Below are 22,274 nucleotides of genomic sequence, written 5' to 3' on the forward strand. Positions count from 1 at the left end.
GCCCGTCACATATATCACATATATCACATATATCACATATTCACATATATCACATATTCACATATATCACATATTCACATATATCACATATATCACATATTCACATATATCACATATATCACATATCACATATATCACATATTCACATATATCACATATATCACATATTCACATATATCACATATATCACATATATCACATATATCACATATTCACATATATCACATATGTTCCATTCATACAAAGTCCGATGGCACAGCCCTCGGGAGCAATTTGGGTTCAGTGTCTTGCCCAAGGACACTTCGACGTGGACTAGAGGAGTTGGGAATCAATCCGCCGATCTTCCAATTGGAAGAAGACTCACTCTCCCTCTTAGCCACCGCCGCCCCCCTATGGGTTTGTTCTTGTGTTGTGTTTTCTTGTTGTGTTGTGTTTTTTTGTTGTTTCTTTTATGTGTTGTGTTTCTTGTTGTGTTGTGTATTCTTGTGTTGTGTATTCTTGTTGTGTTTTCTTGTTGTGTTTTTTTGTTTTGTTTCTTGTGTTGTGTTTTCTTGTGTTGTGTTTTCTTGTGTTGTGTTTTCTTGTTGTGTTTCTTGTTGTGTTGTGTTTTCTTGTTGTGTTGTGTTTTCTTGTTGTGTTGTGTTTTCTTGTTGTGTTGTGTTTTCTTGTGTTGTAGATTAATGATGATCCCTGATATGTCGAGCAGGAGTTCCTCACGTTCTCCTTCCTGTTAAAGAGATCCTCTTTAGGAGTTGGATGTCAAGTTTGGGATTGGATATGTTGAAAGATTTTAAGTGTGTGTGGGTTAGGGTTAGGGTTAGGGTTAGGGTTAGGGTTAGGGTGTGTGTGTGTGTGTGTGTGCGCGTGTGTGTGTGTGTGTTTGTGGGTTTATCCGAGCCATGGGTGATTCCTGAGCTGCTCCAGGGTGATACGCTGATCCGGGAATACCGTCAAACATGTCCGTAAGAAGTCCTGGCAATCTGGAGAGAAAGAAGGAGAAGAACGATGAGGTCGACGGCTATGGTGATCCATCAGGATGTGAACGAACATGAACAGATTTGAGTCCGCTGACATGTTTGTGAATGTTTTTTTCTTACCCTTGGAGAGCTTCCTGCTGATTCTCAGTTTGTGTGTGATGAACTTCATGGTCTCGAATTCCCTATCACTGTGGACCGTGTCGAACAGGACGGTTCCCATCTGCCACACTGTGGTCGGCCCGGCTCTGTAGGTGCCAAGAATGAACCACTCTGGGGGGATGTGAGCAGGGGTACCTAGAACATACAGACATAATAATGTTAAGACGGTGAGGAGCTTTGTCGTAAAAGTGTAAAAAGTCACAGATGGGTAAGTCAGGAGTAAAGCTAGACATCTTACCGTAGAATACCCGGTAAGAGGCTCCTCTCTTCACGAAGCAGCTCAGCCCAAAGTCGATGAGGCGAACTCGTGGGAAGTCTGAGCTGGTCTCGATCAGGATGTTTTCCACCTTGATGTCGCGGTGGAAGATGTGTTGTTTCTCAAGGTCGATCACTGCATCGACCAGCTGTCTCAGTATGATCTGACGGACAAAAGAGAGAGAGGAGGGATCAGAGAGGAGGATGGTTTGACATGTTTTCATGGCTGTGACTCTGTGATGACTACAACTGTGAGATACAAAGTTTTAGACCCATCTTTAAGCCGTCGGCACTGAAACACGCCAAAGATTTTCAGTGGAGTGGATTTTAACCCAATCTGTTTGCTTTCTTGTGGAAATACGTTTGGTTGACCTGGTTCTTTGTCGACAACCTGTTGGACTTCTTACATTACTGTTTCTTGCTCTATCAGAGCAATTACTTCGGTAATGTTTTCATATTCAATAGACTCATGGCTAAACACGAGAAAAATAAACCCCTAATTGCAAAAAGTAAGTTCCTGTAAAAAGTTTAAAACACAGAATGATCCTCCAGCAGCTTACCTTGGCTTCCTTTTCGTCCAAGGAGCCTCCGTTGTCTTCGATGTAGCCGTGGAGATCTGTGGATGGCATCGGTCTCTCCAGCACCAGGATCAGTTTCTTGTCCAGATCGAACCAGTCCAGCAGGGATATGGGTGCTGACGTCCCCTCTGATTCGGCCGCCAGTTTCAACATGATGGCGACCTCAATGGAGATTTTGTTCCCGTCGTCGTCCTGAAACATCACAACAGAGAGGAGGATGAGAGAGAGCCATGATTCATCCTTAATACATTCAGAAAGAGAGAGCGAGCGGTGTTGAATGCAGCAGATTGAAATACTCACCACGTGTTTGAGGGGAACCTTGTCCTTGGGAATGTGTTTGATGGCAACCTACGAGATACAAACAACACTTCGGTTAGCACTTCCTCATCATATTGTGTGTGTGCATGTGTGTGTGTGTGTTTGTGTGTGCAAGAACGTGTGTGGAACACTTACAGGAAGATGATCTGCTATGCGATATCCAGCGAACACAGATCCACATCCTCCTTCGCCAAGTTGTTCCAGCTGTTGGTATTTGGCCTCAAATTCTTTTAAATAGAGAAACACATATTTTGTTTTAATACATTTTTGAGTAACAACATCTACATGTTAACTAAACTCTAATATGAATCCTTCCTATGTTTTTTTTAACTTATATAAATCATAATTCTACATGTAACAAAATCAAGCCAAACCCTACATGTATTACTATCTACTGACCTGTTGTGATGCGTTCCAACAAATCTTGTTCGGTGTCTTTTTTGGTCTTCTGTTTGGTCTTCTGTTTGGTCTTCTGTTTGGTCTTCTGTTTGGTCTTCTGTTTGGTCTCCTGTTTGGTCTTCTGTTTGGTCTTCTGTTTGGTCTTCTGTTTGGTGTCTTTTTTGGTCTCCTCTTCGGTGTGTCCTTTGGTTGTGTCCTTGGTATCCTTTTTGGCATCCTTCAGGTCCGGCCTCTTCTTCTTCTGGTTTGGTTCTTCACCATCAGTGGTGGCGACCTTCCTCTTATCGCCTCTCTTGCTCACATCCACAGATGTATTGGAGCTTTCTACAGATGAGAAAAAAACAAGAGGAACATCAGTTTGTTGACAGTCACAACACTAACGTGGACAAAAAGTCCTTAAAACTAAATGACATCATGGGCCGTCATTCGATGTCTCCCAAATCACACATGAGTCTTTTCTGCTCTTTTGCCTCTTAGGTCAAGGAACAGTTCATCATTTATAGCAGTAATAGTAGTAGTATAGCATAATAGTTTTGAATTTAAATGACCCCCTTGATTAACTATTTAATTTCACATTTATAGCATATCTTCTCAAATCGCCCAACATCGTAGGCTAGTTCTGTTTTTATTTGTTAACTCGTTCCGATTTAAATATCGAGACAACGTACGTTGTGAGGTGGATATGTTGGTCTTAGATTTTGATATACCCCCCCCCCCCTCACTGTAATCAATTTCTATTGGAATGAACTTCTACAAAATAAATAGTCCCACAGAAACTACAGTGCGTACAATGGTTTATCTATCCTATACAGGGAATATTTTTTTGGACAAAGATGATTTCATTTCGATTTTAAAGGTTATTTGTTGATACATTAAGCACCACAAATACAATTCCTCTGTTGCACCGGGGTGAATGCAAAAATCTCAGAGACAGATGTTTAATAATGTGAGGGAAAATCCCAAACTATCTGCATAAATAAATACTATTGGAGAGACAATATGTGTCATTTTTTTGTATTTTACAACAGCAGCGTCACATGATCAGCTTACCAGTGTCCACTGAGGTGGATGGTAACTCCGTGTCATACTTGAGGAGGTCGAGTCGTCTCCTTTTGTCCTTCTTCGGTTTTTTTTGTCCCTCTCCATCGTCTCTGACTTTCCTCTTCCCTCGTTTCACAGTGACGTCGTCCTCTGGGGTGGTTTGGGTCTCCTTTCCAGCGATCATTGCCATTTTGATGAGGGTCTTCCTGTTTAGACTGGCCTTCCTTTTGGTCCCTTTAGTCGGGACATCCATTCTCGACGCTGAACTTTGCTCAGATGTGCTGATGTTTTTCCGTTCTACAAATGAGAAAAACAAAGTGGAACATAAATCTGTTGTGAACAAAAGTCACTAACTGTATGAAATTGTCCTTATTTATAATCTCACAGTTCAGAAACAGATCACAAAGAGAAAAATGGGCTCAACAGCAGGAATCAGAGGTCTATCTCGAGGTATTGGCTCTGAATTAGTCCTCTGGATCAGTAACACCAGTGAACGCAGATTTCTGCCTGGATTTCTCACTTACTTCGATCATGTTTGAGGGCCGGAGAACGGTGTTTCTTTGTCTTCTTTGTAGGGTCCATGATGAGTTTTGATAAGTTTCTAACACAAAAACTTATGTGTGCCCCCATCTGATGCTTCAGTACATCTGACTGAGGTCACCACTGAGTGTGTTCCATTGCTGTGATGTGCGGAACATTGACCATGATGAGATGTTCTATCATGAGGTCATCACAGCAACATCACAATGAAGAGTTCCGGGATATGCAAATGAGTGTTGGTTCTAAATTGTGTATGTGTGTGTACAGTATATATGTATAGATGGAGGTTATCCACTGAATAAATTCATATAATGCATAAAATACTAAATGTACAAGAATACATGATATACTTGATATCGACTCTTTCTCAGTCATTTGGCTGACTTTCCTCCAAACTATTCAAATGTCCTCAGGATGTTTTTATGAACTGTTCACTTAATCTTAAAGTCAAACACTTGAAAGAATAAATGCATAACATTTTTGGCTTTTGAGATGTTGTTCTGTCATTCAGGCCACCACTTTGTTCCAGACCGAAATATCTCAACAACTGTTGAATCCTGATTTTGGTGATCCCCTGACTTTTCCCTCAATGCCCATCAACACGTTTTGTGTTTTTAGTTAAAATATCTTAACTGTTGGATGGATTTTCATGAAATTGTGTGCAGTTATCCAGGGTGCTCAGATGATCTATCCTATCCTAGGGAACCAGCAGAGTCCAGTCAATTTACATTTCCTTTACATAACCCACATAGTACTGCAAATCCTTGCTTTCACACTTAATTTGTTTTGCAAGAGAACAACAAATGAGATATATTGTGTTAATTAGTGAAGTTTAGAGGGGCTAGAAGGCAGATTTGATTACCGGACAGATCCAGGCTTCACATTCAACAAATCAATAATGATGAGTGTCATCAATGTTGTCATTTAACTGCTAACTAGTTAACGTAGCTCCAAAATTATTATAAATATCAGCTCTTTATTGAAATATGTAAATGAGCAGGAAACTTTGTTAACATGCGCGTCTTATCCTATCAAGCTAACCGTTTTAGTCTTGTTTACAGCTCGTTTCTGCTGCCCTCATGAGGCTAAACATGTGTGTGTATCTGTTATTGGTGAATTACAATAATATAATACGGAGTAACGTTGCATTGGACTTCATAATTAAGAATATATGGCTTCTAAATTTGATAAAGACAGCTCCCCAAGTCTTAGTGAACAACAGTATCACCTAGTGTTGTTGAATGCAACCCCAGGCTTGGCTCCTCCCCCCACCATTTCCCTAATTAAAGCCAGATTATATAAAGCACCTGAGGATCTATTTTTACTCTAGGCCTCTGGTGCAGGTAGTGTCTGGGGTTACAGGTATTTGGTTAAACTGCACATGTCATCCTTTTTAATCTGCATATGTAATTAACCCCCCCCCCCCCTCTGTTCTAGCTTTAATCTGAGGTGTTGGCTGAACATGTGTGTTTGGAACCTGCTGCCTACCTTTTTTGAGTGAGCACATGTGTTAATGCCTCAAAACCAGAGGTAGTGAGCACCTCTAAAGCTGTTAAATCAAAAGTGAATAAACGCCTTTTAATGCTAGGCTAGCTGTTTAACCATATTTCCAGTCTTTACGCTAAGATAAGATAACTGGCTGTAGCTTCACATTCACCATACAGACACGAGTGTAATAAATCTTCTCATACTAATAAATCTTCTATTACTTCATGTGTAAAATTGATGGAGGTGCCTTTTTTAAAAAAAAAAAAAAAAAAAAAAAAAAAGCCCTGAAAGATGAAACTTTAATGATTTCATTTATATGCAAAACTAAATTATGGGGGAACTTCTCATCTGAGCTAGGATGAATGACAAGCCTGTTGTTTTTATAATAAGGTGCTGTTTTATTTAATCATTTCATTATTCACATCTCATGGTACACTCTGCCAAAGCTTTGAGTCGTAGTATTTACCATGTGTAATACTGACCTCAGCTTCTTCCCCCAGGCTTCCTGCAGAAAAGAGAGCTGTCACAAACATGAGCTGAGCGCCAAGCCCGACTCCCAACACCACCTTTGTCATTGGGTACGGTCGCTCGAGGTAAACGGATTCTGGATTATAGCAATATGCTATTTTTTACCCAAGGACAGAGGCCCGGCGGGGTTTTGGAGTCGGCTGTGTGGTTCAGTCCTGCAAACTGTGAAGTGCTTATCTGGCTCTTTATACACACTGAATGTCCGGATTAAGTGTTTGATCTCTTTAAGTGTGACCGCAGAGGGCTACGACAGCACAAACCAGCTGGCTCCGGTAAGAGCGCCGTCGCCTTTGAGTGAAGAGGGCAGCCTTTTTTTGTTCGAGGTTCAGGTGGTCTGGTGGTGTTTTTGACGTGGAATAAAAACTGGACTGCAGATATTTTGGAGATCCAAAAGTTCCTTCGGCTCTTTTCCTGTCAGCATGCCGTTATGACTTGCACAAGCATCGATTGCTGTAGTAGCTGCCCAGATGACGCACACCATGGCATCAAAAAAACAGACCATTAACAATTCAACAGCCTCATCTGGACAGAAAGGAAACTCCCTCTAACTAAAAACAGTTACGACCACTTGGTGCAGACTCCCACTGCAATTTTTTTTGTGTCTTTGTACAACTTTAAGGCAGGAAGTTCCATTTCTTTTAAATAGGTCTTAAATTCATGCCTCCCTGCACAAGAATGGATTTTATTTTTAAATAGAGGACGGGGGAGCCTGGAAGTATCCTAGTGTCCATCAGGCCTGATCCACTGAAACCAAAGTCAACACGAGTCATCCCGCTGTGCTGTGCTATGCCATGTAGATGAAGGTGTTTAAATCGGTCTCGTCCCGCTTTATGTACTTGTGATCTATCAGCCACTCGATCTGCTCCTTGATCATCTTCTTCTGTGGTAAAAACATGTTCTTTAGGATCTCCACCAGCTCCGTCTGCAGCTGGGCGTTGTTGATGCGCTTCCTCATCTTCATGATCTGGATTATGGCCTCCTGGAGAAGGGAAACACAGCGGTGTGATGAATAAGAATAATACTGGTCATAAAGTGCACTGTGAGACAGATGGATTACATTGTAGTCAATAAAAAAACACAGGTTTTTGTTGAAACTCCGCGATGGGAAATGGAAGGTGAAACCGTTTATTCTCAGCAGGTGGTGTTACATAATAACAGAGACCTTCATGCTGCGAGCTCACATCCATACCTGCGTTCTTAGTATCCTGAGCTGGACGATGCCCTCGTTCTCCTCCTCTCTCATTCGCTCCGTGGTGAGCTGAAGCCGGCCAATCAGGTTAATCTTCCCCCTTTTCTGAACTTTTGAGTTTTTTCTGCAGAGTTGAATTTAAAACACAAACAAATCAATGTACAATACAGGTTTAGAGTTTTTAAATTAAAAGGTTTAGGAAAAATTGATTTACAGTTTGTGCAGGTATACATATGCAAAGTATGTGAAATTGCAGACAACAGTAAATAACCTCCAACATCACTATAGTTTATTCTGACTTTTCTATGAGATGCAAATGAAATTCATGAACAACAAAGCCATGTTGAGCACACAGTTTAAAGGTGACAGAGTAATCCCACAGGCACACACTGTATTCATTCTGCAACATCTGCACAAAAGTGATTTGCAGATCAAATTGCAGTTCCGACAATGACGTTGCATGCTCATGCATGGGTTTCTAGTATGGCGTTTGTTTTGATTTGTTAAACCTGTAAAGAAATTAACCTCAGGGGACGTTAATGCATGATGCAAATCACAGCTGGCATGACGCAAATTTGGTGAAAGGGATCCAAGAACTGGTAATATGACGCTCAACCTCAAACAAAATAACTTTTACTTACATGAGAGAAAACTCCTGGTTGACGAAGAATAGCGTTCCTTCTGCAAAGTCTTTGGGTGACGTCACCACCGGGTCGTACGACAACACCTGCCGCTTGAGTTTAGGAAACGCCACCAGAGACTGGGAGAGTGAGAAAAGGGCGATGGTTCATAAAGAAGCAGTAAAAATGTAAAAAATTGAAAAAAAAATTACCAGATTTCTCTTCATCCTTTATTTCTCTTACAACATCTATGCATTTACCCAGAGAGTGCGTCGCAGCTCGGCGTCGGGCAGCTCAGTGGCTAGCTTGAGGTTTTCAAAGCTGATCCTCTCTCTGGGCCTCTGGTTCCAGGCAAACAGCACAGCCAGCTGGAAGGTGGTCACCTCCAGGTCGTACTGGCCCACCTCGTTCTTAAAAGTTATCTGGAGGAATGACATTTTGTTTAGTCCCTTTCTCAGCTCATTTCACAAAAAAACAAGCAGAATATAACTGGTGTATTACCCAAAATTATAAATGTATCCCTCAATAACAATCATTGCGATTCAGTTGTGGAGTCTACTTTGAAATAATTGTTTGTGGGTTTTTCACTTATACTCACAATGCCGTTGGACATGAGGTGATGCCAGTGCAGCTTCCTGCCACTGTGGTTCTTCTTGTAGAAGTCTTCAACCTCTGGTATCAAATCTTCCAGCTCTGTTGGTAGAGAGACGAAAACCTTCTCGCTGCTCCTCGACCACGCTCCAGCATTCAGGATCTTTATGTTGACCGAGTCGGCTGCAAGAGGAACACACAAAGACATCGTGGTTACATGACAACTGCTTACAGTTTGCATGTCTTTAACTTCTGCAAAAAAAAAAACATTCTTGAAAGAAAGAGATGGACATACTTTGTCAGTATTTCAAGGATTCAACATCACCTGGGAGGAACTATTTTGGAGTACTAGTTTTTTTGGAAATACACACTTGCTTTTCGGGAGTTAGGTGAGAAGAACCATACCATCTTATTCCTGACATGCTTAATATGAAGCTATAGCCAGGGTATAATTAGAACTGAACTCAAAGACAGGAAACAGGAAGAAACAGCCAGCCTGTTAATTAACGTATCATATCTTCTCTTTTTTAATCTTCGCAAAAGTGTTAAAAAGTCATATTTTGGTTATAAAGGGGAGGTATGCGTTTATATTATCACTACTGTTTACTGTACTGGCTCCACAAAGGTGGAACAAATTCCCCATTGACATGTGAATCTCTGAACATCTTCAGTCACAGACTTAAAACTCATCTGCGTCAGTCAACTCAAGGCTGCACCTTAAGCCATAAAATAAAATAAATCGTTCTTTCTCCTATATTCCTGTAATGGAGGACTTAAAGTAGATCAGAGTATTCCACCGCGATCGATCAGTTTGATTTTGTTATTGTGTGCCATTGGTTAATTTGAACTAACCCTTTAAAACACGAAAGTCACAAAATAACAAACAAATCGAGACAGTGGTCTGTACTCCGCTAAGTTAAATGAATGGTTTTGTTAATGAAGTCTTGTGGCTTGGTGAAGAGAGCATAGATAACGGCATCAGTTCCCCATTGGAAAGATCTGTCTAGTGGGAAGGTGAGGTGGTGAAAACATTTTAGATAAAGCATACGCTTGAACTGGTATTAACTAGTTTTTAGTTTACTAGTACAGTAGTAATATACACTGACTACGCATAACAACCTCATACAACCCCCCGTCAAAACACCCGAACTATCCCTTTAAGTGTGAGTGAGACGCTCTTCTCTCTCTTACCTGGTAAAGCCAGCTTGTTATGTTTATGCATTTCTTTAAAAGATTGGTTGAGGTCCTCTGACACCTTGATGTCTTGAAACATCCTGGCAAGCTTGTTGACATAGTCAGCTGGCATTCCTACTTCCTGTTAGGATAAAAAAAAACATGACAGTTTTTTTTTTACAGGTGATTTAAGAATGACTCCTACATTTTTGGGCTGAAAAATAAAAAATTCAGATTAATAGAAGGTATATATATCACTCATTACACACACATATATACAGCCATCCACTCTCCTCTTACCCTGAGCCACTCCACCATGTTCTCCTCTATCTCGCTGTCTGCTGAGATGTCCAGGATGAGTCGACGGGTCAGGTGGGCTTTGTGGTAGCGCATGAACACGTCTTTGTTCTGCACATACTTCAGCACTAACAGCTGCAAAAAGAAAGAGAACAGGGATGTTTACTGAGGCTCAGATTAAAAGTAAAGTTAGCTGCACATACATGAACTAAAATGCAGCCAAATATCTACCACTCAACGCTGTTTGTTTTGAAGGCGAGATCAAAACAGAGGCCGAATAATGTTAAGTGACTGATGGAATAGTTTATTTAATAGTTTAATTATCTGGAAAACTATCAAAAACTATCTGAAATGAAATGGTAACAAAGTAGAACTCCTGCTCTTTCTCCATTCCAGTTAGTAATAAAGTTGACTTCAAATTACTTTCTAGATGACATGTGTTTGGAACAATTCCTCACCTTGTTACAATGCTAACCAATAGGGTAATAAAGCCAGGAATCATAACGACATGAAGGTTTTCATAAACGTACCACTTCCTTGAGCTTGGCCTCTATCTCTTCCGATGTGAGCTTCTTGCTCAGTGGGGTTTTCCTCAGGAGCATGTCACAGTAGTTGGCCAGCAGCTCTGGACACTTGGACTCTGGTTGAGTTTTCAGACCTACCCTGTAAACACGCGAGAGGAAAACTAGTGCAGTCAGACATTATCGCCTTCAGTAAAAAAAAAACAGTATTTCATAGGTGGAGCATCTCTTACCCTTTCTGTTTCAGGGGAAGTTCTAATTTAAATATAGTGGCGTCGTTCACAACAGCTTTATATGCCTGCAAAGAAGTTTGAATAACAGGACTGTGATCAGTTTTAACATCTTCTGACAAGTGAATCCTACAATGACACCAGGCTGGTAAAAGCTCAGCTCACTTTGTCTCGAGCTGTGAGGAAGCGTGGGTCGTCCTGAAAGGCCTCCTTCACCAGCCGACTGAAGCGGTTAAACAAGGTGAGCAGCTGCTCCACATATTTCTCGGAGTCCTGCGACAAAGAACAGAAGGTGACTCAAGTCAGTGTGTCAACGTTTGACAAATGAAGGTCCACTCACTAGCTTCATGTGGAGCTTTCCACTAAGGCAGACCCGAATGTCGAAGCTTTGACAGTTGCCATGGTTATTTTCTATTTTTATGAATATGCTTTACCCCCCCAAAATCCCCAAAAGCACATGGAGTAAGGAAAAGTAATCTCACATTATTGATAATGCATCAACATTAATCATTATGAGTTGTTCCGAGACGGATAGCACTGTTTTTTTGTGTGTAAAGCGTGCTGAAACAGTATACATGTTGGAATTGACTACGGTATATTCCCGTATGAGTAAATTTGTTTTTATGATTTATAATTCAATTTGATGTGATTATTGCATATTTTGTAGCTGTTTTCGTTAGACAAAAAAAAAAAAAAAGTCGAAGTCTAATTTTTGTCCTTGTGTCTCATTAGACAATAATTACAGGGTAAAGTAAAATATAGATAAATTAAAAACCCAAGTTTGAGAAGGGTTTGACAGTTTGTGTTGTCCTCGTCATGCCCTTCCCACCACACTTAAAAAAAATAAGCTTTGCACGTAAAACATGCAACGGCAAGGGGAGTTTATTCTGTATAAACCTGCCACAAGAGAAACAATGTTTTCTAGAAACTGTATATTTAAGTGAGATCTGTTCCTCTCACTGAATGAGGTAATGAATGAGTGAAGGGTGGAAGGCAACTGATGCTCGTAGAGATGGGGAGGTTCTCTCCCTTACCCTATCTTTTCTCTCTCAGTGTGTGTCTATTTATGTGGGCGGCTGTGGCTCACTTGTCCTCCAAGAGGAGATGAGTCCATGTCGATGTGTCCTTGGGCAAGACACTTAACCCCAAATTGCTGATGTTCCTCGGTATGTATGTGTATGAATGGTTAGGGTTCTCAGGTGGCACCTTACCCATATATGAATGGGTGTGAATTTTCTCTCTCAGTGTGTGTCTATTTATGTGTATGTGTGTGTGTGTCTGTGTCAACGAGCATTTAAGTGCATTATGCGTTAGACAAGGTAGTAAAAGTAACATCTACTCCTGGATGACAGGCTCGTGCTCCTTACAGAGAGGTTGATATCTCCAACACTTGGCAACTAACACTAAAACAGTCTAGACTGATAAATAGAGGAACTACAGATAAGAGAAAAAACACTATTTTTTTTATTTTGTCCCTTTAACATAAAGTCTCAACTTGCATTTAGCAGACGTTAATTTCCCGCCCCGAATCAGAATATGTGTATGTGACACTCACAGAGGTGATCGTCTCTGCTGTGGCCACCATGTCAGCCAGGCCAGCGCTCATGATGTGCTCCTCCAGGTCCTTCAGCATGGGCTCGATGCCGCTGGGCACTTTGTCCATGAGAGAGAACATCAGATGCAGCTCTGTGAGGGCGGGAAAAAAAAAACAACGTTACCATGAGAAGAGGTGAAAGCAGCACTTGATCTGACTTATTGAATGCTAAGCTTTTATTTGGCAGCTGCATTATAAAACCAGCAGGAGATGAGCTACTTTAAAATCCATTACTGTGGACGCCCTTTGGCCATTTGTTCTATCAAACTGCAAAAGCAGCGACCTGAACACATTCATAATAGCGATGGGTGATTCATGCAGCCCAGGAACACATACCTAATGTTAGGAGCATTTGTTATAGTCATTTACATTTGAATCATGAAAATGTCCGGAACTAACATGTTGCATGAGCTCATTTTAAGAAGTTCAAATGGATTTTAGGCATCTGTCACCTGAAAATGTAAGACTTTATTTTAGGATTTTTTTTTTTTTTTTTTGGGGGGGGGGGGGGGGTTAAATTAAAAAAAAAAAGTTTCTTAACAAATACAAGGAATATGGTTATATTTATCAAAGTAAGGTATCAACAAAGTTTTTATCAGTCCTGAAATGTATTTGCTCAATGTTGGAGTAAAATATTTGCATTACTTGATAAAGTACTTTTTTTCGAGCTCTATTAACATTAAGCTGAAAGAACTAAATACTATACACATATATCAATAATTAAACATTACTCAAAGTGACTTAAAAGCTTCTCAGCAGCAAAATAAAGACAATAATCTGGTCTGATCATTGAAAACATCTTCAGGACTAAAACTGTTTGTATTAGTTTATATTTTGGTGCCTTTAAAAACATGCAGAATGAGATATTAGCAGCTCCTGTTTGCAATGCACTCATGACTGTACACTGGATTATGTTGATACTAAATAAAACATAAAAAAATTGACAATTCTAAGGCAGGTTCTAGGTGGTAAAAAAAGAGCATCTTTTTTTTCTAGAAGATCATTCAAGAGGAGCGGTGACAACAACACATGGATTTCTACAGGGGTTCGAATGGTGGACGAGTAGGTTTGGTCAGGGCTACTTCCTGTTGCAAACCTGAGCTGGCTGTGCCTTTGGTGGGAGCAGTCCGTCCGTACTCACTCTCTGTCTCATTTCGTTTGATCATGCCTGGACATTCGGCTAAGATGGTCTCCTTGAATGACGTAACCAGTGCATTGACGCAACACTCCATTAACTGGAGAGACAAACAGAGGAGGGAACAATGCAGTAGAGATACGTGAGAGCTGTGTGCAGAACATTAATACAATGTAGCATTTTGGGAAATATGCTTGATTGTTTTGTTTCTGAAGCTGAGAGGAGAAAGTTGATTTCAATCTCGTGTCTAATTTGTTTGTTTGAAAACAACAAATTGTTTTTTGTTATGTGCTGTAACTATTTCTTGACAAACAACAGTTTAACCATCAACCAAGCAATACCGTTATGCATATTTCCCTAAAATGTTCTTTTAATAAAAGATAATACAGGTAAAATATATACAAGTAAGTATCGAAAAAATGTGTAAACATGAGATTTTTTTTTATTACCGCTTTAAAAATATAGATTTAAACAAAAACTGCTATAAAAATTTGTATCCAATTATTGAGTTGCACTTTGTAAAAGAGGGTGGACAACATTACATTTCCATTGTTTTTTTCTATCATACGTGTAGAACACTCACTGCTTGTACAGAGTTACAGTCACGCCTCGTCTCCAGGTATCGCAGTGCACGTTTCTCCTCTTCCCTCAGCTTCGAATCAGCCTGGTGAAAATACACATCAGTTCATGCACATGAATTTATTACATGTATACACATTTCTTTCACATAAAATACAGAATCTATTGCCGTTGCGACGCATTCAAATTCTGTCTACATTAAAACCCTGGAGAAAAGGCTCGTACTCCGTACAGTACATCTATACCAAAATAATACACATAAAAAACGTAATTTATAATATAATTTCAATTGCCTGAAAATGCAACTATTAGCAAATTGACAATCAACAAAAGAATCTGGTTTTATAGAAATGATTTGACCGTCGATCGTATGCAAGACTTCAAACTAAACCTCTGTCCTATCCGTGTATTTTATTTTGATTTTTTTATTTTTGGATTCTCTGGGAAACGAAAGGTCATTGAAGCACCCGGTTCGATCTACACCTACTTACATGAAGTATTAAAGCTTGAGAAAACTGTACATTTCTGTCCCAAGCTGTGCTTCAACAGAAACAATGCTTCAGTTTTGTTTGAGTAAGAGAGATAATGTGAAGAAGACAAACATGAGATCAGCCACGGCAGCGGATCACGTTGGCTGTCCGTCTGTTTTCTCTTTTGATTCATCCAACTGGCTCACTGCCACAATCATCAAAACAGGGAAATGGAGCCTCAATCGAAGCCTCATGTTTCTGTTTCATGTTGTTAAATGCAACTGTAGGACGGCAGGTATTACCTTCACTACGGAGAGAACTGAGAGTTGTTTTCTTTCAGCATGAGCAGAGAGCAACTAGAAGATGAACTCTGGAGTGGTTGTGAGTGGAGTGAATACAAAACAGAGCTAAATTGCTGCTATCTTAACAATTTCATGTTATCCACTGACTAACACTAGATAAGTATTATAAAAATGTATTCATGTCTCAACTTTATGGTTTTGTTTTCCCGTTTTTTTCCCCGATAGATTGGCAAGAGAAGAAAATGAATGAACAAAGAACATGCATCAGTTAAAGTCCATGACTGATGAGAAACATTGGCTCTATCATATCTATATTTTATACACAGGTTACAGCTCTGCGATGTGACGCATAGTGGCCACACTCTGTAGTGCAGCATCACGCTTTTCTGTGCAAAATAATCAGAAAAAGGAGCAACTATAAAACGGTGATTCAACTTTTCTGAGCGTTTTGAACATAAAACGGCTCTTTGTAAGCATTTGATCCACTCGGTTTATCAAATTTGGAAAGCTAGATGAGCCGTATAATTAAATTACGATACGGCAGTTATTATATTAACTTTTATTGAATTTCACAACTCTTAAAATCTTGTGATTTCTTAGAGGGCTATTTAAGTGATCAAACTGGGAAGTTAATTTTCCTTTTGGGCCGGATGGCATCATGTGGCATCAACGGTTTAGCCATGATGTCAGTTTGGCTTCAAAGCTCGATGCTCTTCTTCGGGATTTTGCTTAAAGTTTCTCTATAACATTAAATAGTTGTGACTAAACAAGCATTGTTCAACATTAAAAACATCTTCAAGTGCTATTTAGTTAAACATTGAAAATCCTGATCTTACATCCCTGAGTGATACTCACATATTTCATGTAGTTTTGGACCCCATTTTGCTGGAGGTAGGCGGGCGCCTGTGTTCTGTAGAACCTCTCAGTCGAATCCATGTACGCCTTCTCAAAGTTGTCCCTGTAGATCTGAAGCTTGTCGTCAGGGTTGGAGCAAAGGTTCACTGCTCAGAAACAAAAAACAGAGCCAACAACCAAAGAGACATGGAGAGGTCAACATGTGTCTGCAGATATGAAGACAGATGTGTAGTCTAGGAGTTAAATATACAATATTTAAGACTGGCAGAAGTTGAAAATTAGATCTCAGTTGGGAAAAAAGCTTCTCTCATAAAGCTATTTATTATACAAAAAAAATCTAGTGTGTTACTGTGTGTCTCACCGTAAGACTCTCTCACTCCGATGACCAGCTGGGAGTCAAAGGCCTCTCCCAGCCTCTCAGCGTGGACCAGCTTCATGGCACTATCTTGTAGCCTGTTTTTGATGTTCGAGAAGATGGACTCGTTCCACGTGTCCAGCATCAGCTGAGGAGACAGAGACACACAGTCAGAATACGACGACATGCACAACATGTTTATTAAGTTATGCCTAACTCCTGCTCCTCTCCACCTTGCGGACGATGCTGTCCTCCACGTTTGACTTCTTGTTGCTTCCTTGCTTGCCCATCAGAGTGATCTCCAGCTGACAGAAAGGCTTGGGCAAGATGTCGCACTGTGTGAAGAACTTCCTCCACTCCACGATGTAGGCCTTCAGCAACGCCGTGTCGTCCTGGTGACTCAACACCCGCTTAGAAACGAGGACAAACACAAGACAGGGCTGATTAAACCCTGCGGAATCTAACAGTTATGATGCTGAGAATCAGAAAGACACACTTGTAAAACAAACAACAGCATCAGTTATTTGTATGATTTATAAAAACAGGGACACAATTCTCTTATGGTCGTCTTACTGCTTGTGCTTGTTTGATAAAATCTAGGATGTCCTCTTTGAGAGCCTGGTGGATCTTAGCTGGACCTTTGTCGTCCCACAGGCACACAGCATGGACGTCTCTGTGGAAACAATGAAAGACTATCTTACTTAACAAATCAACCTATGCCTGCTTGCTTCAACATCAACTCCTCAGCTGAAAGCAGATGCATTGCAGTAAACTTACGAGAACAGGTCGAACCACTGCTGTTTGGTGACGGACTCCTGCCGTAGCAGCTTCAGTACTATGGGACGCATCAGGTCCCATTTGTCCTCAAATTGAAGGGAGCCTTTGTTCTAGAAAACAGACAGGAAGGAAGTGAACTACTCGATTCAAACTGTTCATGAGCTTTTTTTGCCAACTTAAGGCAACAACAACATTACAAAAGACAAAATATTATGGTAACAAGTTAGAATTTAACTTTACAAATTGTGAGTGGTGGTGAAAAGAGCTACAGTACCAGGAAAACCTTGGCCTATTCCTTTGAGTGTAACGCTATAAAGTGTGATGACTTCTTGTATAAAACTGTAGAAACGGTATGCTAAGGATTAGATAAGATTCAGCTTTACTGTTATTGCATTTTGCATACAGTAGAAATCAGTACAATGAAATGCAGTTTGATAAATGTGATATACACAAATTAAACCAAACAATATGCAAAACGTGAAGCAGCTATGATATGTCAGTGTAACTATGATAGACAGTGAACAGTACTAGGGTTGTAACGGTATCAGATCTGAATAGTGTGATTACTATCTAGCTGCCAGACTGCTCCTGTCTGTCTTATGCCAATTTTTTTCAATAAGTAGATAAATGTACACATGATGACAACCGTCAATCTTCATATTGCAGTATTCTGTCATACAGGTACTACCCGAAACAGAACCTGATAAACATGATGGACACAAAACGATTCATATCCGCAGCTTTTAATGCAGATGCTCTGTTATGATCGTGTAGTTTCCTTGCCCAAACTGAGATACATCCTCTCATCAGGAGACATCATCATCAGTTTAGAGGTGAAGAGAAAAATCAAGTTGAACGGTTGTTTCTGTACAAAAATATTCTTAAGATTTGTTTTAATAAAATAAGGTTTTAAGACCCAATCATGTGCCTAGAATTGTCCTAATAAAACTGGGTTTTGTGACTGCTTAACATCCCTACACATACTGTGGTTGTTGTACTTTTTGATATGCTTGCTGTGTGTTTTTTTCTTTGCAATTATTAAGTTTACAGCACAGTGCAAGGTAGAACAGAATAGATATTAGAAATAGAGATTGTTATGATGCACTGGATGGGGGTTTCCTGTCTGCACACACTGCACACAAATACTCCATTTTTTTATGCAAAAGCTGGTAACATCCCCCAGCTCTAACCTGTTACTCTCACCATATAGCTGTGGCCTTTTTACGTTCTTGTATTTGAATTAAACCCAAGTTGAACGGTTGTTTCTGTACAAAAATATTCTTAAGATTTGTTTTAATAAAATAAGGTTTTAAGACCCAATCATGTAGCCAGAATTGTCCTAGTAAGACTTGTTTTTTTGACTGCTTAACATCCCTTAACGTGGATGTTTTTACTGTGGTTGTTGTTCTTTTAATATTTATTTTTGGATATGCTTGTTGTTTCTTTCTTTGCAATTATTAAGTTTACGATACAGTGCAAGGTAGAACAGAATAGATATTAGAAATAGAGATTGTTATGATGCACTGGATGGGGGTTTCCTGTCTGCACACACTGCACACAAATACTCCATTTTTTAATGCAAAAGCTGGTAACATCCCCCAGCTCTAACCTGTTACTCTCACCATATAGCTGTGGCCTTTTTACGTTCTTGTATTTGAATTAAACCCAAGTTGAAATATTCTTAAGATTTGTTTTAATAAAATAAGGTTTTAAGACCCAATCATGTAGCCAGAATTGTCCTAATAAGAATATTTATTTTTGGATATGCTTGTTGTATGTTGTTTCTTTCTTTGCAATTATTAAGTTTACGATACAGTGCAAGGTAGAACAGAATAGATATTAGAAATAGAGATTGTTATGATGCACTGGATGGGGGTTTCCTGTCTGAACACACTGCACACAAATACTCCATTTTTTAATGCAAAAGCTGGTAACATCCCCCAGCTCTAACCTGTTACTTAGTTAGCAGGATATGTTCACACACATGCACATGCACATTGTGCAGCCTTTAGCATGTGTGTGTTTACAGGGGGGTGATCTCCTGCTGAGTCCTGTGACACTGAAGTGACAGATGATATGACACACACACACACACACACACACACACACACACACACACACACACACACACACACACACACACACACACACACACACACACACACACACACACACATCATATGCATACACCAGGACAGGCTCAGCCATTGCATATTGCATTGAGCTAAATGCTAACTTCACTGCTTTCCCCCCCCCAGCTCAGGACCACGCTGACGTCACAGTCACGTGTGACATGTGTGTTGCGTTTGGGAGCTAAACGCAAACACCACGCCACGTAAATGTCACGCACATGAGCGGGCGTTATGTGCAGAGAAATGTGATTGAATTGAAGCAGGTCCTACCTTTAGCAAATTAGACGTCGCCATGTTCCCCTCAACTTATCCTCTCGTGAAATCTCGCGAGAACTAAAAGGAAAGCGTGAAGATGAATCTTTTTCTAATTATAGATACATAACAGAGGCGTGTGCAGGTTAAAAAACGTTTGATTGTTTAATTTATGACATTTTTTCTTTATTTATCAGGTCATATTTTACTGTCATGAATTTTTTAACATTCGTGCAAGAAGTATTCAGATCATTCACTGAAGTAAAAGTGAAGAAATACTCTGTTCTGCTTTCACAATTCTAATTACAGTACCAATCAAAAGTTTTCACAATGGTTTTTCTTTATTTTTTTTATTTTTTTACAGTATGTATTTTTTTTTAAGTTATTGTGGATTTTTTATTTTTCTTACTTACTTATTTAAAATACTTGTTCTTTTTTTTCTATAATGTACCTTGTTTGCACTATATCTATGCTGCTGTAATACTGTAAATGTCCCCGCTGTGGGACAAATAAAGGATTATCTTATTTTATCTTATGTTTTAGTATGAATAAGTAAAAAGTATCACTATATATATATTGTACAGTACCAGTCAAAAGTTTGGACACACCTTCTCATTCAATGGTTTTTCTTTATTTTTTATTAATTTTTTTTCTACATTGTAGTTTAATATTGAAGACATTACTATGAAGGAACACATATGGAATTATGTGGTAAACAAACAAATGCTCAACAAACCAGAATATGTTTTATATTTTAGATTCTTCAAAGTAGTTGAATGAGAAGGTGTGTCCAAACTTTTGACTGGGTACTGTAGATAAAAATGTCTAAACGTTTATATATATACTTAGAGATCCAAGAGTAAAAGTATTCATTATGCAAAATGTCCCATTTTAGAAAACTAATGTTGTATTACAGGATTATAATTATTGACCCATTCATATGTAAACATCACTAATGTTGTAGCTGGTATATGCAGGACTAATTTAAACTACTTTACATAGTTATTGTTTATTAGTTAGATTTTGTATTGTTAATCTGAATCCATGAATTCTAATCAGTAGGCCCAAGCTATCAGACCAAAGTAGTGGAGTGGAAGTGCAATTTTTCCATCTAAGCTTTAGTGTTATAGAATCATAAAGTGGCATAAAATAGAAATACTCAAGCACAGCACTAGTACTTCAATATGGTCAATATGACAGAAGAATTTACCAGTACTTATTTGTGATACTTTAAGGACTTTTTTCAGAAGAAACTTCTCTATACTTAAGTAACATTTTGAATTCAGGACTTTTACTTGTAATAGAGTATTGTCGGACTATGGTATTTGTACTATCACTGAAGTAAAGGATATTTCTTCCGCTGTCACATCCAGTGCTACTGTTGCTTTCCCTTTTTCTACCTTTTAATGACCTTTAGTCCACTCTCTTGGGTGAGAACTAGAGGCTAGAATACAATATTTGCACAGATTCAAGGACAGTTATTGTTTCTTACAATCAGTATGATGTTTGTTTTCATTCTTTCACGGTCTGGCCGTTTTGGTCAGATGCTTTCTCACACAACAGTAAGGATTGTAACCGTCGCATAAGGAAGGAATAAGGACAGATTTGGTAAGAAATACATGCGAATGAAATTAAATATATGCAGTTTTCTTGCCATATTTGATTGGTGGTGGATGAAGCACTTAGATCCTTTACTTAACAGTAGTATCAATATTAGAATAAAAGAAAAAAACTATATTACAAATCAAAGTCATGCATTCGGGATTTAGTGAGGATATGTATTGATAGCAAAGCATACATAAATAATGAAAGTAGTTATTGTGTGGAACAGTTTCTTTCAGGAGATATTACGCTTTACCTGTATTTTTCTTAAGTTAATTTGTGTTGCCTGTTTTTACTGTTTTAATGTAAAGCACTTTGAGCTGCATTCATATGATTATGATTATTATTATTAATAATAAACATATAAGTGTTATTATAGTTGTTGTAGTTGTTTTTATTTGTATTATTATTATTATTATTATTATATATATATTTTTTTAAGTTATTACTGCTTGTGCATTCATTATTATTGTTATTAATAATAATTAATTATTATAATAATAATAGTACAAATACCAATAATAATATAATTTTTGTTGTTTATATTATTGGCTGAGCTTTAGCTACAGCATAGTGTATCCTGTCGTGTTAGTGTTCTCTATCAAATGTTGCATACAATGCATTTTGATCTATCACCATGTCACATATTTTTATGGTTATGTGTTTTAGATGTGCAATACTATAACTATAATTATTCTGTCTGTATTTATAAGATTTTTTATGTATTTTTTTCTAAATTATTGTGGATTTTTTATTTTTCTTACCTACTTATTTAAAATACTTGTTTGTTTTTTCTATTATGTACCTTGTTTGCACTATATCTATGCTGCTGTAATCCTGTACATTTCCCCACTGCGGGATTTATAAAGGATTATCTTATTTTATCTTATCTTATGTTTTTATGAATAATAAAAAGTATCAATATATATATATATACAGTACCAGTCAAAAGTTTACACCTTCTCATTCAATGGTTTTTCTTTATTTATATGTTTTGTCCGAGGTTCATCTTTACTGCAACACTTTAACCAGCCGAACTTTGTGCTGGTTGCTTAAATGGTTGAGAGTGTAATATATATTTAGGATGCGCTGCGTAGGGTCAATTGAATGCATTACACCTTAGTACTGTATACGTCACAGTATATTTAATTATTTTACGACATTTTTTCCCCATTATAACCTGTATTTATATTGTATTTTAGCTGAAGTACAAGTTTATGTCTTAGATTCTAATTAGTTTTTCATTGCTATCGACTGCTTCACTTTAATTGCTGTATATACAGTACCAGTCAAAAGTTTGGACACACATTCTCATTC

At 38.7% G+C, this 22,274-nt stretch overlaps 2 protein-coding genes across 3 annotated transcripts; both read right to left on the reverse strand.

Annotated features, from left to right (window-relative positions):
• Positions 1 to 888: 888 nt before the first annotated feature.
• LOC129113860 (serine/threonine-protein kinase pim-1-like) lies at positions 889 to 4,309 on the reverse strand. The gene is made up of 9 exons (XM_054626343.1): positions 4,252 to 4,309; positions 3,737 to 4,024; positions 2,885 to 3,010; positions 2,423 to 2,535; positions 2,270 to 2,317; positions 1,952 to 2,161; positions 1,375 to 1,555; positions 1,098 to 1,271; positions 889 to 980 (listed from the first exon to the last, which is right to left on the reverse strand). Exons 1-9 carry the CDS (start codon positions 4,307 to 4,309, stop codon positions 889 to 891), a joined length of 1,290 nt encoding a protein of 429 aa, XP_054482318.1.
• Positions 4,310 to 6,150: 1,841 nt separating this feature from the next.
• cul5b (cullin 5b) lies at positions 6,151 to 19,420 on the reverse strand. Of its 2 annotated transcripts, none has more exons than XM_054625581.1 (19): positions 19,374 to 19,420; positions 16,972 to 17,081; positions 16,768 to 16,867; positions 16,428 to 16,604; positions 16,201 to 16,342; positions 15,840 to 15,985; positions 14,217 to 14,297; positions 13,640 to 13,733; positions 12,460 to 12,590; positions 11,070 to 11,177; positions 10,908 to 10,972; positions 10,684 to 10,816; positions 10,157 to 10,288; positions 9,875 to 9,998; positions 8,691 to 8,866; positions 8,353 to 8,514; positions 8,114 to 8,232; positions 7,473 to 7,596; positions 6,151 to 7,262 (listed from the first exon to the last, which is right to left on the reverse strand). In XM_054625581.1, the coding sequence occupies exons 1-19, from the start codon at positions 19,395 to 19,397 to the stop codon at positions 7,068 to 7,070; spliced, it is 2,343 nt and encodes a 780-aa protein (XP_054481556.1). In that variant the 5' UTR covers positions 19,398 to 19,420; the 3' UTR covers positions 6,151 to 7,067. The 2 variants fall into 2 exon arrangements, with proteins under 2 accessions (XP_054481556.1, XP_054481554.1); XM_054625579.1 differs by having other exon boundaries at positions 13,595 to 13,733.
• Positions 19,421 to 22,274: the final 2,854 nt, after the last annotated feature.

Source organism: Anoplopoma fimbria, chromosome 24 (genome assembly GCF_027596085.1).
Source record: "Anoplopoma fimbria isolate UVic2021 breed Golden Eagle Sablefish chromosome 24, Afim_UVic_2022, whole genome shotgun sequence".
NCBI classification, from domain to species: Eukaryota; Metazoa; Chordata; class Actinopteri; order Perciformes; family Anoplopomatidae; genus Anoplopoma; species Anoplopoma fimbria.